The sequence below is a fragment of the Hakea prostrata genome, chromosome 5, assembly GCF_041222555.1.
Source record: "Hakea prostrata isolate BN-2017 chromosome 5, UWA_Hpros_2, whole genome shotgun sequence".
In the NCBI taxonomy this organism is placed as follows: domain Eukaryota; kingdom Viridiplantae; phylum Streptophyta; class Magnoliopsida; order Proteales; family Proteaceae; genus Hakea; species Hakea prostrata.
Genome location: NC_142604.1, coordinates 22,710,742 through 22,725,957, shown reverse-complemented (window position 1 = coordinate 22,725,957; position 15,216 = coordinate 22,710,742). Strand labels below are relative to the sequence as shown.

The window sequence follows — 15,216 nt, the reverse complement described above, 5'->3', positions numbered from 1 at the left end:
TCCTTGAGATCTTTCTCCAACTCGTTCGGCTGTTCGTCTTGGTATTCTGGGATTTCGCCTTTCTTCGTTCACCGGGCGTTGCTTATCCCGAGTCTGTCGGATAACTTCATGCCTTCGTCCTTCTTGTGAATTTCTAGGGGGTCCAGATGGTACCACGACTTGATGGACTAAGCCTCGAACAATTCCTTGGAGTTCCAACATTTGTTGTTGTACTTCCCTTTGCATATTTTGCAAATCGGCCACTGTCGCTGGAATCGAAGGTTGATTCGAACCTCCTTCTCCAAACGGAGTTGGAATGGTTGATGGGGGATTCTCTGGAATCCCTTCTCGAATTTCTTTTGGAATAGGAATTTGTTGATCTAGAGAAGGGAGAATTTGTTCTTCAACACGTCCGTTCTCTATCTTCCTTTCCCTGGCTCGAGTGAGAATTTGATTGGAACTTGTCACTTGATGAGAGGTACATCTCGTCATGACTTCCTATGACGATTCCCACAGAAGGCACCAATTTGTTGCGTCTAGAACTTCTTCGAGGGCCGGATACTGAGATGACTACCTTAAGAGCTCCCCAGCCAAGTTGGAATAGCTGAGATGCTTGCACTCACAAAGAAAACAAGAACGGTCCGGCTAAGTTTTGGCCGGGGAACCACCTCCAACGCCCAAGTCAGCCTAGGCAACAATAAGAGTTCTTGAGAGAGTTCTCAAGAACGTAATGAATAATTGATCAAATGAATCTCGTACCTTTCTCCATGTAGGATGTGGGTTTATATAGAAGTTACCTGGAGGCGGCACTTCCTTGAGTTTCGGATCGTCAGTTGAAGAGTGAGTGGAATATTTTCGGAGTTACGGCTCCTTCTTTGGCGGACCAGATAGAGCCGTTATCCGCTAACTCATCTCCCCAATTCTCGAAATAGCCTTATTTGGTAGTTATCTGTAACTAACTCTTTTGACTTGGCCATCTTCAACGTCACTCTTGGACTTAGTCCAAGTGGGATTCTTAAGCTTATTCCGAACATGTTTCTCGAAGGGTTAATATGCTTCCTCCCAAGGGGGCTAATATGCTTCCTCCCGAGGGGTTTTTTCTATGTCTCTCCTGAGAGAGCACCGTTTATCCCGAGCTTGCAGAAGACTCATCTCCCGAGTGGATATGTGCTTTACTCCATAAGGGATTCTCAGAATTTCCTTAAGATGACTTCTCTGCCCCTAGTGGGGGTGTATGTTCGTCTCGGGGGGCCCTCGGGCTATATGTTCTCCATCGAATCCTCCGCCATGATCTCCACCACTGTGATAGCCACCTCCACCGTGATCACCACCACCATGATAACCGCCTCCACCGGTTCCACCATGACGGCCACCACCACCACCGCCATCACCATTATGACCACCGCCTCCTCCACCCCCATGATAACCACCTCCACAGTCAGTAGTCGAACTACCGTCGTCATCTCCTCCTACATCAGCAGTAGCTAAAGCACTGGCATCCACCACAAGAACCATGCCAGCACCTTCGGTGCTCCGACTGTTAGTTCCCCGACTTTGCTTAACATTGCCATAGACAGGTAGATGAGCAGAACTTGGAAGACAGCTTTGGTTAGTCTTGATTTCTTTCTTTTCTTTCTTTGGACTTCTCTTGCAAAGAAAAATCAATAGGTACAACCCTAAAACTGATGCAAGAATTGCACCACAAGAAACAAGAGCGATGGCATAACCTTTCATACTCTCTTCCTCTCTCACTTGAGCTCTTCTGGGTTGTGTGGGAATTTTCTCTCGAGCTGATCTAATTGCCAATTTTTGCTGTTTTAGTTTCTTTTTCTGACGGTCGTCAGCTCTGTGAAGATGATGATTCTAGCTCTTACCCACCGTATGCTTCATTTTGTTGTTTTCAAGAAAAATTCTTCGGATAAGCTGATAAGGCTTGGAGGAAATGAACACGTCAAAGAAATTCCCTTGTATAAGACTTCGATGGAAGAATTAACGAGGTTTCCAATAATTACAGGTCTTATCATTCTTCTAATATCACTTCAATTAATTATTTTTTTGTGAAATGAAAAGTTCTATTAGTTATAACCTTGTCGATATCTGTCATTTTTGGCAATGGACTCTTCTAACGAGAACAATTGTTACGAGCGTTTGCATAAGATTACAGAATCTAATAAAATAAACTAATTAAAAATATAAGAACCAAATGTACATCCGAGCCATCTTAGCTCAGCTGGTAGAGCGCGTGGCTTTTAACCACGTGGTCGTGGGTTCGATTCCCACAGACGGCGTATAATTTTCTAATTATTGTAATGACGCATGAACGTTTGATGTGTTATTTATCCACAAATATCCTTGGAACCAATTGGTATCCTAGTAGATTAATTGTTTTTAAAGAAACTTCTACTGCATTTTTGCTGTCATGCCTTTGTATAATTATCCTTTAAGACTCAGAGCTTTAATATGATATTTTCTTTGCATCACTATTTTTCAATTGTTGCCTTATAGGACATAATTTGCTAGGTTAAGAAAAATAAAATAATGTAATTAGAAGTATGGACTCTCGCTAGACTTCTGTAAGAAAGACTGGATTAGACAACATTGCATTGACCTCCATCATTTTCAAACTATTTATCCACAAATATCCTTGGAACCAATTGGTATCCTCGGCAATAGAAGATTAATTGTTTTTAAAGAAACTTCTACTGGATTTTTGCTGTCATGCCTTTGTATAATTATCCTTTAAGACCCAAAGCTCTAATATGATATTTTCTTTGTGTCTCTATTTCTCAATTGTTGCCTTATAGGACATAATTTGCTAGGTTAAGAGAAATAAAATAATGTAATTAGAAGTATGGGCTCCGCTAGACTTCGTAAGGAAAGACTGGATTAGATAACATTGCATCGACCTCCATCATTTTCAAACTATTTATCCACAAATATCCTTGGAACCAATTGGTATCCTTGGCAATAGTAAACTAATAGTATTCATAACTCAAGTCGATTGTATTTTGGCTATTTCATATTTGAAGTTGGATACAAATATTGTAAAATCCAGCCCTAACCCTAACTTGAGAACCCTTTTGTTTGTAGGTCCGAAGACCCGAGGTGAAGGTAGAAGGCAATTATAGGCCATCTCAACATGATGTTTGACCCAGAAACCATGGAGATTGATGATGGAGCTCCATACTTGGAAACCTTGTCAGAGTTGGAGAAGAAATTGCACCTTAGAGAAGAAGAGCTCGGTTGGACTTGAAGCCTAGTTAGATATGGTTTGAAGGCATTCCTCCATGCTATGTGAGTTATTTGTTGGGTTGGGAAAAGCCCCATTGAAAATCTTGAGGTTTGAAGCTTCAATTCCCTGATCAGGGCTTGTTGTCAGCCTGGGTCGACCCACAGTGATAGGGGCTTAGTTGTGATTTTTAGGATTTTGATGCTCTATTTAATGAGACTACGTGGTTTTTAGCCACACTTGTTTCTAAAGCCTATGGAGTACATGGGTAGCCTCTCTTAAGCCTATTCCTTCGAGTTGCGGAAGATCCTTTGGGAATTCTCTAGTCTTTTGGCGATCATTCTTCATTAAGGTTAGTAATCGCTCATACTATTCATTGATCTACTCTCATATTGATTTCTTCTTATCTCTGTGATTATGAAGATGGTTTTGTAACCTTGCAAACACCTTTTCTTCAATCTCTGTAGTTGTGAGTGAATCTCCATTCACTCCAATGCTTCTATGATCTACACAATATAATTTTAAGAAGAGATATTGTGAAATCTTCATGAATGTGTGATCATTCTATTGTTTTGATTTCTAAAGCATATTAGATTTATTCTTATGTTAGTTCCTAGCTATGATTTACTGTTGTTACTCTTCTAGAGTGAATTCTCATTTTCCTTAACCTCTTCGTAGAATTCACGGACTGTTTTCTCTGAAAACCTAGTTTTTGATTAAATTAGAATTCCATTCTTTCGATCAATGTTGATGTGTAAACTATGCTAGTTAATCTTAGACTACTGTTCTTAAGGTTCCCTTTAATTTTTGGAGTGTTTTGAATCCCAGAAGTTGAGTTTCGGTTGAAAATTCAAGTTTTTGCTCCGTACTGTTCATTGGATCGACTGGATCAATCGACCCAGCCAATGAGCCCAAGCTAATAGTAGTTGTTTTCTTGGTCTGTCTTGATTCGTTTGACTTCCGATCTTCGAGGGTTTGTTCCTAATGATTGAACTATGCTTGTTTAGGGTTTATTTGCTAACCTTGGACCTATCCTCTTTGTTCCTCAGGAATTCTTCGAAGCTATTTAAGGCAAGGATGGTTGATTCTCTAATAACCTATATAAAGTGCATGATTACTTGTTTATGATTCGGATTTGCATTGTCTTAGCTTTCTTATAATTAGATTGCTGCTGTAATTTCTTCAACTACAATAGGTCTTGTTTATGTAATTCTTTTATTGAATTGATCATGAATGAATGATTTTCTTTCTACGAATTGGATTATCAGTTGTGTTCGTGAATGACTGATTTGGGAATGTGATTGATTAAGTATAATTTGGGAATGGGGAATGTCCTTTTGATGTTTCTGTCTTTGGACATCAGTGGAAGTGATATGGGACATTTCCTATGGTGCCCCTTGACTCTTTCTCGGATGATTGGTTGACATACCTAGGTCTTGTCTAGAAGTGTTTGGCTAGGATGTCCCTGTTATATCAGAGTCGATTTAGAAGGGTATTGAGACTAGTGGTGTAAATGGATATAACCGAAATCCGCTCCCGAATTCGCATTCGCATCTGTTTAGTAGTATCCGAATCCATCCGATTATTAATAGAATTCGGATATGGTATACCCCTTTCTTACCGATTATTATCTGTCCGATAAAATTATCCAATTAAGTTACCATTTGGATTTATTTTTCTTGATTTTATAAATTTTTTACTTGAGATATGTGACTATTTTTATAGATTTTCTACTAAAATAACTACCAGAGTTGCTAAATTCTTAAATTTAAAACCTAGCTTCACAAATAAAATGGTAATGATGTCAACAGGTAGTCGAAAACCTCTATTCAATCTATATACATGGCCATTTAGAAGAATCTACTTAAAAAATAATTATCTGATTATCATCCGAATCCGACTGAATCCATCCGAAAACCAATAGGATATTATCCGAATCCGTTCGAATATAATAGGATGCGAATATGGTATTACCACTATCCAATCCATTTACACCCTTAATTGAGACTGACTAACCCGTGGCAGCAATGGGGGTTTATGGGCGCTCAAGACCTGTAACCAACCCGTGAGAGGACATGAATCATATTGTGGGGGTCATTCATTGGTAGGGTTGCAGTAGTAGACTTGGGCTCATGGGCGCTCAAGACCAGTAACCAACCCGTGAGAGGACATGAGAGCTTCTCATTTACTATTTGTGGATGATCAATAGGGTTCATGAGTCTGTAGTCCAAGTTGGTTGTAGCCATAAGATACGCTGACTCTAGTGAGAAGGATACCAGAAATGATTGTGAGAGGTGAGGAATGAATGTATCTAACTCTGAGTTGATATAACTAATTAGAAGACTTGCATTGGGCTAAGTTTAACCTTGACATGCGCCAATACTCAGACCAATGGTGATGTGAGAAAGCGGTGCCTAAATCCCATCCATGGAATGTTCGAGAGGGATGCAGGACCCAATTACCACTGGAGAACCCAAGATACCGAGATGGTTGAGGGAGAGTGATTTAAGACCTACCCAGAGGAGTATGGTGCTATGACTTAAAGCATGTTTGCCAATAGAGACCAGCATACATAGAGTTAGAATCATACATGCATGTCTATTTCATATCATATTGCATCCTTTATGATTTGCTATCATACTTCGTTGTGTTATTATAGAATAAACTGCCTTGCTGAGTTCTTTTCAACTCACTCCTTTTTGCAAATATCTTTGTTAGATCTATCTGCAAGTGTTGACGACTATAGCAGCATATGAGTTTGCCTTGGATGACTCATACTACACCCAAGGTGCTGGCTACAGTGACTACAACGGTGAAGAACATCGTGGTGATAGAGAATTCGGAACACATTCTACAGCAAGCACCTGAAGGACTTAATGCTGATCTCACCTACGATGAAGAGCCAGCCGAAATTTTGGATAAGAAGGACAAGCAATTGCGGAATCGCACCATCCCTTTGGTAAAGATTCGTTGGAAGAACCATACCCCTGAAGAAGCTTCTTGGGAGAAGGAAGAAGATATGAAGGAGAAGTTTCCTCACCTCTTTGGAAGCACAGGTACGTTTTCAATTTCGAGGATGAAATTTCTTTAAGGGGGGGAGAATGTGAAACCCAGCCCTAACCTTGACCCGGAAACCCTGTTGTTTGTAGGTCCAGCAACCCGAAGTAAGGCAAGAAGTCAGCTTTGGGCCATTTCAGTAGAAGACTTGGTGGCTGGATTGAAATCCTTGAGTGTTGATGTCAGTGTTCCATTTATGGAAACTGCACCCTGTTGAAGATCGGATTAGTTGATGTACTTGGAGTGCTCTCTGTATTGGTTCAAAGGCATTTCTACCTACTAAGTATGTCACTTTAGGTGTGTGCAAAACCCCTTGATGTTTGGACTTGATCTGAGCCTTCAATTCCCTGTCTTGAAGTTGCTGTTCTGATTGGTAGACTGGACCAGTCGACCAATCAATCGACCAATTGATTTTGTTTTTGTAAATTAGGTCGTGGCTACTCTATTTAAGTTTAATCTCGGGAATACTCCGCCTCATCTGCCTCCTAAGCCTCTGGAGCAAGTTAGAACTCCATTCTAATCAATTCCCTTGCATCCGTGGTTGATATCTCGCAAGGACTCAAGTGATCTCCTTCCTCCTACAACAAAGGTATGTTTATGTTCTATTTTTCTTCGATCTCTGATTTTCTTTTCTTTGATCTGTTCTTGGTTGAGATCAGGAAGATGATGCTGCATTCTTACAACCATCTATTCCAAGATCTCATTCGATTCCTTAAGATTTATGATCATTGTCATGATCTCAACCCTAGCCGAATTAACCCTTGAAACCCTAACCATTGTATGTTCTTTCTGGAAACCTTTTGGTAACCTCCCATGTGAGGGAAACCTCATGGACAATGTTTAGGTTAATCTAAATTTGATCTTCTATGTTTTTCTTGTTATTATTGGCCAACAATTTACTTCCCTTTCATCCTGTGATCTTAACCTTTTCATGGGAGCCAAAAAGGGTGAAACCCTAACTTCTTGGATATATGTTATTGACCCTGTTAATAGCCAATTAATGTGTTTTCCTTACAAGATTTGTAACCTATCATCCTTTAATTCTTTATCCTTGATCATACTATGTTTTCTTCATGCTCCATGATGTAACCTAATTAGGTTAACTTTTTGGTTCCTGAATTGTGACTTGGAAACTTGATTTGGTTGGTGGTTTGATGTCCTCTATATACTAAGATGCTGCCATTGTAGTTTCCCCCTTATTTGGTACCCTATTGAACCACCAAATTCGGTTTCTTTTTCTAAAAATTCGGATTCTTGAAGGCCACTGTCTCTGTTGGTCGACTCATTGGTCGACTGGGGCAGTAGACCAATCAATCGACCAATGAGTATAGCAACCTTATTCTTGGTCTGTTTTGATTGATTTGATATCTTTCCTTCTATGTATCTTTCCTAACATGTTGTATACACTTGTTTAAGACTTTCTTCTTAGGTTTAGTCAAGGTCTTACTTGATTCCCTAAGTTCCTTTACGAGTTAGAAGGTAAGGACAGTTATTCTTTAATTACATAGATCACATACTCTCTGGTTTCTACCTTATGAAACTATAAGTTTACGTACTGTTGTTATACTTTATATTTCTGATTTACTACTGTGTGAACAGTAGCACTTGCTTATGTTTTCTTTTTATTATGTATGCTTATGTGAATTGCTTATTACTATATTGTTTAACGATTAGATCATGGCTGTATACTCTCGTGTATATGATGAACTATTGATTGTGTATGTCATGTCTGATCTGAGATTGTGTCTGATTAGGTATGATTTGGGATTGAGAGGTGTCCTTTTGACACTTCTGTCCTTGGGCATTATCGAAAATAGTATGGGATGTTTCCGGGGTTGCCCATCGACGCTTTCCCGAATTATTGATTGTCATACCTAGGACTATCTAGCAGTGTTTGGCTAGGATGTCCCCGTTATATCAGACCCAAATCAGAAGGGTATTGGGACCAAACGACCCATTGGCAGCAATGGGGATTCACGGGCACTCAAGACCGGTAACCAACTCGTGAGAGGACGGGAATCACATTGTAGGGGCCATGTATTGGAGGGTTGCATATGGCTAGACTTGGGCTCATGGGCGATCGAGACCGGTGAGTTATATCCGTGAGGGGACATGAGAGCTTCCCGTTTACCATATGTGGATAACCAATAGGGTTGATGAGTCTGTAGTCCGGGACTATCATGACTCTAGTGGAAAGGATACCGGAAAGGATCTCGAGAGGGGAGGAAAGGGAGCGGACCTGAGTTGATGTAACTAAGTAGATGACTTGCATTGGGCTAGGCTTTACCCTGACATGCGCCAGTACTTAGACCAAATGGTGATGTGAGAGAGAAATGACTTAACCCCCAACCATGGAATGTCCGAGAGGGATGCCGGACCCACTACCAACAGGAGCCGTACGCGTGACCTACCCAAAGAAGTATGGTGCTATGACTTAAAGCATGTCTGCCAATAGAGACCAGCATACATAGAGTTTAAATGCATACACAAATTATCTTTTTCATACTGCATTGCATTTTGCTATATTCTGCCACATGTTATTTATGTTGTTATGGATTAACTACCTTACCGAGTTTCTTTGAAACTCATTCCTTTTTGTACATTGTTTTGTTAGACTATTATACAGGTACTGACTACTATGAAGAACCATACACTGAAGCGCAAGCCGATGAAGCGTACTACAAGCAAGGTGTTGGCGACAATCAAGATTACTCTGATGATCCCTCAGTTGATCAAGTTTCGTACCACGATTAAAGGCAACGTGGAATTGGAACATCTCAGTTGGATTGATGAAGTCCACTATTTTGAAGATGTCATCTATAGAATAGAAGACTCTTATGTTTAGTTTATCTTTCTTAGTTCCTTTGATTTAGTTGTTATTCCTTTTAGACTTATACTACGTTCCGCTGTATTTGTGGAGTGAGTTTCCGCCTCACTTTACTTCTTTTGATATCTTCAGATGTCTGGTATCATTTCCGCACTCTGACTATATTGTTTATTCATTTCTTATTTTGAACCTTGTTTATAATATTAAACCTTGATTATTCCTTGTTTATAATTATGTTATTGAATATGTGGGAGGATGATTTCCTCGATACTTGATCTTCGGGGCTGTGGATCACACTCTCGGGTATGCCAATTAGGGTACCGACTGGGAGGATGTGACACAAGGTGCTGGCTACAGTGACTACGACGGTGAAGAACATTGTGGTGATAGAGTATTGTATTAGGATTAATCAAACTCAAGTGCTAGGATAGCGTTATTTGGATACAGAGACCTTTACTTTTAGAAGTGTTCTCTACAGACTTGAAGAAACATTAGTTTAGTTTTGATTACCTTTTTTCTATTCCTTTTATTTTTGGAATCGGTTGCAATCTTTCTTTTTAGTTTTGATCTGCATTTCCGCTATTTCTGTGGACTACGACTAATACGACTAAAGGAGAGTGATTTTCCGCTACTCTACTTTTGATTATTCTATTAGTATCATTTTTATGCAATCTAATTATATTGTTATTCTTTTGAATCTTATCTCGATATCTACTTAATGTAGTTTAACACTGACTCAATTTTACTCCTGATTATATTATTGTAAATGTGGGAGGTTGATTTCCTCGATACTGATCTTGGGCTGTGGATCACATACTCGGATATGCCAGATAGGTAACCAGCTGAGTGGATGTGACAAATATCCTTGGAACCCGTCAGTATCCTTGGCAATGATAATTAATAGTATTCGTAACTCACGTCAACAATGTTTTGGCCATTTAATTGAAGTTGGATCTTCAACAGGTACTAAAAAAGTTTCCACGTTGCCGTTGGGAATATGAAGTATGGCTTTCTATATTGCACTTTCACAAGATCATTGGAGATGAACATTTTGAAATTTCGTTCCCTAACTATTAACTGGTGGATTCCAACCACATAGTTGCAGATGATTGTTTTGTAATTTCTTTTCATAGTTTTATGATAGAAAATTTTCTCTGACTTGACCAAGTCCTAGTTTCTAGTTCTTTGTTTTATGCTAGTTGTGCAAAATTAAAATACAGAATGTAATGTACATTAGAGTGAGATTAGTTAACCCACTAAAGTTGACGGGGAGAGAACAAATATTCATGCATCAAGATAAAATAAAGGGATAATTACTAATGCCCCCTTATACTTTGGTTTTATTACTAATCAAACCTCCTTCTTTATAAAATTACTATTGTCCGCCTCACTTCTAACGGTGTTAAGTGGCTGTTAACATCAAATATGAAATGTCTATTTTGCTTTCATTAAAATTAAAAAGTAAAAAATATGGCATAACTCTCATTTATAGAAACTATATTGAATGTCAATTATATCCTTAAAATCTTATATTTTAGAATTAGTTTTAGATTTGGTGGGACCACATACTTATGATTGTCGAAACTCTCACATTCCATTTAAATTTTTCATAATTACAATGATGGAAGTTTTACAAACAAATTAGTATATAAGATGCTAATTGATAGAAAATTTGGTAACATGCATAATGGTCAGCATATACTAGGTGATTTTCAAACTTTGAATTAAATTTGATATTTCTTAATATTTTAGTTTATTTTTAAGTTTTATTTAATTATATCTTTTCTATATTTGGTGATTTCTTTTTAGAGAAGAAAAATCACATCTTTCCTTTATTTGGAGGTTTCCTTTTAAAAAAGACAAGTTAATTTAAAGTTAATTTTTTCCCATAGTTAATTAAGGGTAGTTTTATAACTTGACAAAAGAGTAATTAAGTAAAAAGATAATTGCAGGGTTATTTTTGGGATTTTGAAAAAAAATATAGATGCCACATCATCAGTAAACTAACTAAGCTTAATGGTAGGGGGCATTAGTAATTGTAGAGAAAGTTAAGGATTAATAATTTTAAAAACTACAAAGGATAAAGTAGTAATAAAATCAAAGTACAAGTGGGCAACAATAATTATCCCTAAAATAAATTAATGAATAAGCATATCTTTTGAAATAATGTCATCTTGGTATATCCAACCGATTGAAATACAATTTTCGAAACCGTAACCTCTTAGGATTAAGTATGAATTCACAGAACAACAAAATCAGAATTAAATCTAACCTAATTAAACTCTTGAACCACCACATATGTAACCCTAGAACCATGGTACAAAATTCGAGGGAAACTCAAGTTTCAACCAGGTGAAAATGGGAAACTTAGGTGGAAACTTGGGAAATTTTGAGGAAACCAATGACTTTTTCATACAAGTTTCGACATGTTTTAGAGAGTATTTTGGGGTAGGATCCTGTATTTAAACTAATTAGAGTATAAAGAATACATTTGTTGTATTTTGCTAAGAAAAATGAATGTAGATATGTCATTCAATGTACATAACATCAAAATAGTTGTCCAAAAAGTACATTATAAACTTAACTACTTAAGCACATAACATTCAATATATAATTTATAACTTCAAAATAGTTGACAATAAAAGAAAAATACAACTTAGTGTTAAGAGGAGTGCCAAGAGTGGATTCATCATGTGAGCTAAGTAGTACTATGCCTGTAACATCCTCTCCTCCAAGCAACGAACTTAGACATCCAATGAAATTTTATGCCTATGGTTGTCAAGTTAATCGACAACTGTAACTTTATGAGTCTAGTCATCAATATGCTTAAGATAACCAACCTGAGGGAATATGCACTTTGGATAAGGAAATCCTGATAGAGGAAGTATTTGTCGTGGGTATTTGGGGAAACATGAAATAAACAAAAAAATTGAAAATTTGGAAAAACTACAAAATTTACAGGAAAAAGTTCCAAGTTTCCACAAAATTGCCCATATTTTCACGAAATTTCCCAAGTTTCCACGGAATTTCCTAGGTTCCCACGAAATTTTGGAATCTTTTTTCCTTATGAACCAACTAGTCCAATTGGGTTGAACCAAGTTTCGACAGGTTTCGAGGTTTCGACAAGTTTCGACGAAATTGAAACTGAGGATTTTTTTCGGTCCCCATGAGTTTCGTTTCGCATTTTCCAAAATGGGAAATTTCGGTGGAAATTTCGCAAGTTTCGATGGAATTTTGTTCTATGCCTAGAACCCCCAATAACACACAAACAGCAAACCCTAGCTTGGAAAATTCTGCAATTACAGTTCTCTTAAAACAAAATATTTCCATCAATTTCCTTAGACCTCGACCTAACTTGGCCGAACCCTACACCCTTCCCAATGAAAAGCAGACTACCCTAAACTCAACCCTAAGACTTGGCTTCAAGTTAGCCTCCTATCCACAGCTTGGAGACATCATTGGTGCTATCTATGCAATCAAAGTTCACATACACCAATATTGGTATCAACCTTAGAATCTGGTTTGAAACTCACGTCCTATAACCAGACCCCTAATGCCTACTTGTGTGAAATGTATAATCTGACCAATACGCCATGTCCAAATAAGACAGCCTCTAAATGATCTAAATGATCTAGAATGCAAAAAGCCCTGTTATGAAAAATTCAAAGTGAAGATTCTAGCTAGCTAGGAAGCTAAAGTTCCTGAACCAACCCCCTCTGATATAGAATACAAACATACCTGAAAATCGCATGGTTTCAGAGACCTTAGCCACATCTAATGTGGGACCCCTACCCAAATAACCCTGGAATCCTAGCATTAACTTCCAAACCTGATGATGCATTACTATGTCAATTAAATTTGGTAACAGGAGTCAAATTTGGACATATGAACCTGTGGAGAACTCAGTAGCCATCACAGTGCGAGGCATGCAACCTTACCATACCTTTATATGTTGCTTACCATGACTGAAAGAGTACAACATTATAAATGTCCTACATCTCCTAAAATTAGAGAGTTCCTATGGAGGTGTTGTGCTCAAGGACTCAGTACAGCTTCAGCTTTGGCAAGAAAAGGATTAAACATAAGCACCAAATGTAACAGATGTGGGGAAGAAGTTAGAGACAACTGAACACATTCTTCTGGAATGCCCCTTTGCCAGAGCAACATGGTTCGCAGCTGAATTATCTTTCATTCCCCCATCTGTTAACAATCAAATGGATAAATTCATTATGGCGTGGAGCGAGTTTGTAAACTTACCGAAAGATTGGAGGAAGGAAATTGAAGGCCTCTGTTCTTTCATATGCTGGAATCTATGGAAAGCCATGAATGACTCAATCTTCAAAAGAAGGAAATGGTTGCCAATTGAAGTAGCACAACAAGCAAAGAAAGCTTTTTTTGAGCTCATGGACAGCAAACCTCAGAAATCAGCCTCACCAGCGCCCTCTTTGCCCTCGCAGAGTTGGATCCCACTTGGAGGAAACAAAATAAAAATTAATACAGATGCTGCTTTGAAATTAGGCAAAGGGGGAATTGGATTCATTATCAGCGATGCAAGAGGGGTGAAGATTTCGGTCGCCCATCCGATGGAGTTTGATTCAGCTTTCCAAGGGGAAGCCTTAGCAGTAAGGGAAAGCCTTCTTTATTGTGTCTCGAAAGGATGGATGGATCTAGAGCTGGAATCGGACTGCCTTGGTCTTGTTAACACCTTGAACAAGATCTCCCCTCCTCCACTGGATAGTTGGGGAATTGTCCAGGATGTTTTTAAATTAGCAGATTGTGTAAGGCCTATCACCTTTGTTCACATTCCCAAGGAGCCTAACAGCTTGGCTGACTCCCTGGCAAAAGTTGCTCTGTCCGCTGCAAGCAGGATGGAGCGGAATTATCCTCCTTGGGTGCCTGAGACCTGTTCAGTCCCCTTGTTTTCGTCTCGCTCTTTTGAATGAACATCTATTGACCAAAAAAAAAAAAGAAAGAGTACACCAAATGACTTGGATGGTTGACTTATCTGCACCAACTATACTTGTATAATATGTTGTGCTACTATGCATGAGGGCAAAATGTCCAATGCAGAGGGCTGTATATATGTTCATTAATTGGTGAATGAGATATTATCCAATGTTGTTCTTTTTAATAGTTAATTAATGTACTACATGATACTTGTAAATCAGCCCCCATCGCCATATGATGGGATATTTGGATTACAACATCTATGTGAACAACATGCATATTATTATTTGATCATGCTAATGGTTCTTGTGAAATGATATGAAACTCTGATCTGATCGTAGCACGACAGTAATGATGTGATGATAAGTATGGGCAGATGCATGATCATTTGGGTATGAAGGGTAAAATGCCGATAATGGTTGCTTGTGTTGGACCGTGTTTGTACTTGTGTTGCATTACATGTGTGTTTCTGCCTTGTGTGAACCCCTATACTACCACCCCTTTGCCAGTAGGGGGTTGGTATTGGCATAGCTCTAGTAAGACTTTAAGAGTAAAATTTTAGAGCACTTACGGATTTTGGGGTAATGAATGGTAAAATTCCAATTCTTTTGAAAGAATGTCTCTTAGGAGAAGAAATCAATGAGGAATCAAAGGCTCTCAACATGTTAGAGATATAAGTCAAGCCTATCTGATGACCCACTGAAAGATCCATGCACTTCAAAGCAACCCCAATTCCCTCTACAGCTTGCTCATTGATAGTTTATGTCCTCTTCATTTGATCATTAATCACCCTCTTAAGGGAACTAAGCCAATTATTCTCAAGTTTTCTCCAATTGCAAGTTAAGGAGTTAGTTTCACACAAGATATGGATTCCCTCTTCTTCTGTGTTCAGGCTAAGAGGGAGCCGAGAGCCACACTAGAGAGGAGGAAAAAGAAGAAGAAGAAAGGAAAGGCATAGGTTGTTGTGGGGAAAAGCAATGGTCTGAAGAAAAGGAGTTTTAGAGAGAGAATATGTATCACATTCCCCCCAGCTGGTACCCTAACTGAAATACCCATAGCTGTGATCCATAGCTTTGAAGATCAAGTCTCAACAATCATCCTCCCACATAATACAATAGTACAATCATGAGCAAGAAATAATCATAGTATTAATATCATTAAAAGAATAATCAAATAA

The 15,216-nt window shown here is 38.4% G+C and overlaps 1 protein-coding gene and 1 non-coding gene across 2 annotated transcripts; both read left to right on the top strand.

The window, feature by feature from the left end:
* The first annotated feature begins 2,194 nt into the window (after positions 1-2,194).
* Positions 2,195-2,267, top strand: TRNAK-UUU (transfer RNA lysine (anticodon UUU)). The gene has a single exon. It is a non-coding gene; the product is annotated as a tRNA-Lys (tRNA).
* Positions 2,268-13,321: 11,054 nt separating this feature from the next.
* On the top strand, positions 13,322-14,035 carry LOC149015710 (uncharacterized). The gene has a single exon (XM_089156578.1). It carries the CDS (start codon positions 13,322-13,324, stop codon positions 14,033-14,035), a length of 714 nt encoding a protein of 237 aa, XP_089012704.1.
* The last annotated feature ends 1,181 nt before the right edge of the window (positions 14,036-15,216 follow it).

Coding starts and splice junctions, on each gene's coding strand:
- LOC149015710 (XM_089156578.1), top strand. CDS start 13,322: ATGGCGTGGAGCGAGTTTGTAAACTTACCGAAAGATTGGAGGAAGGAA.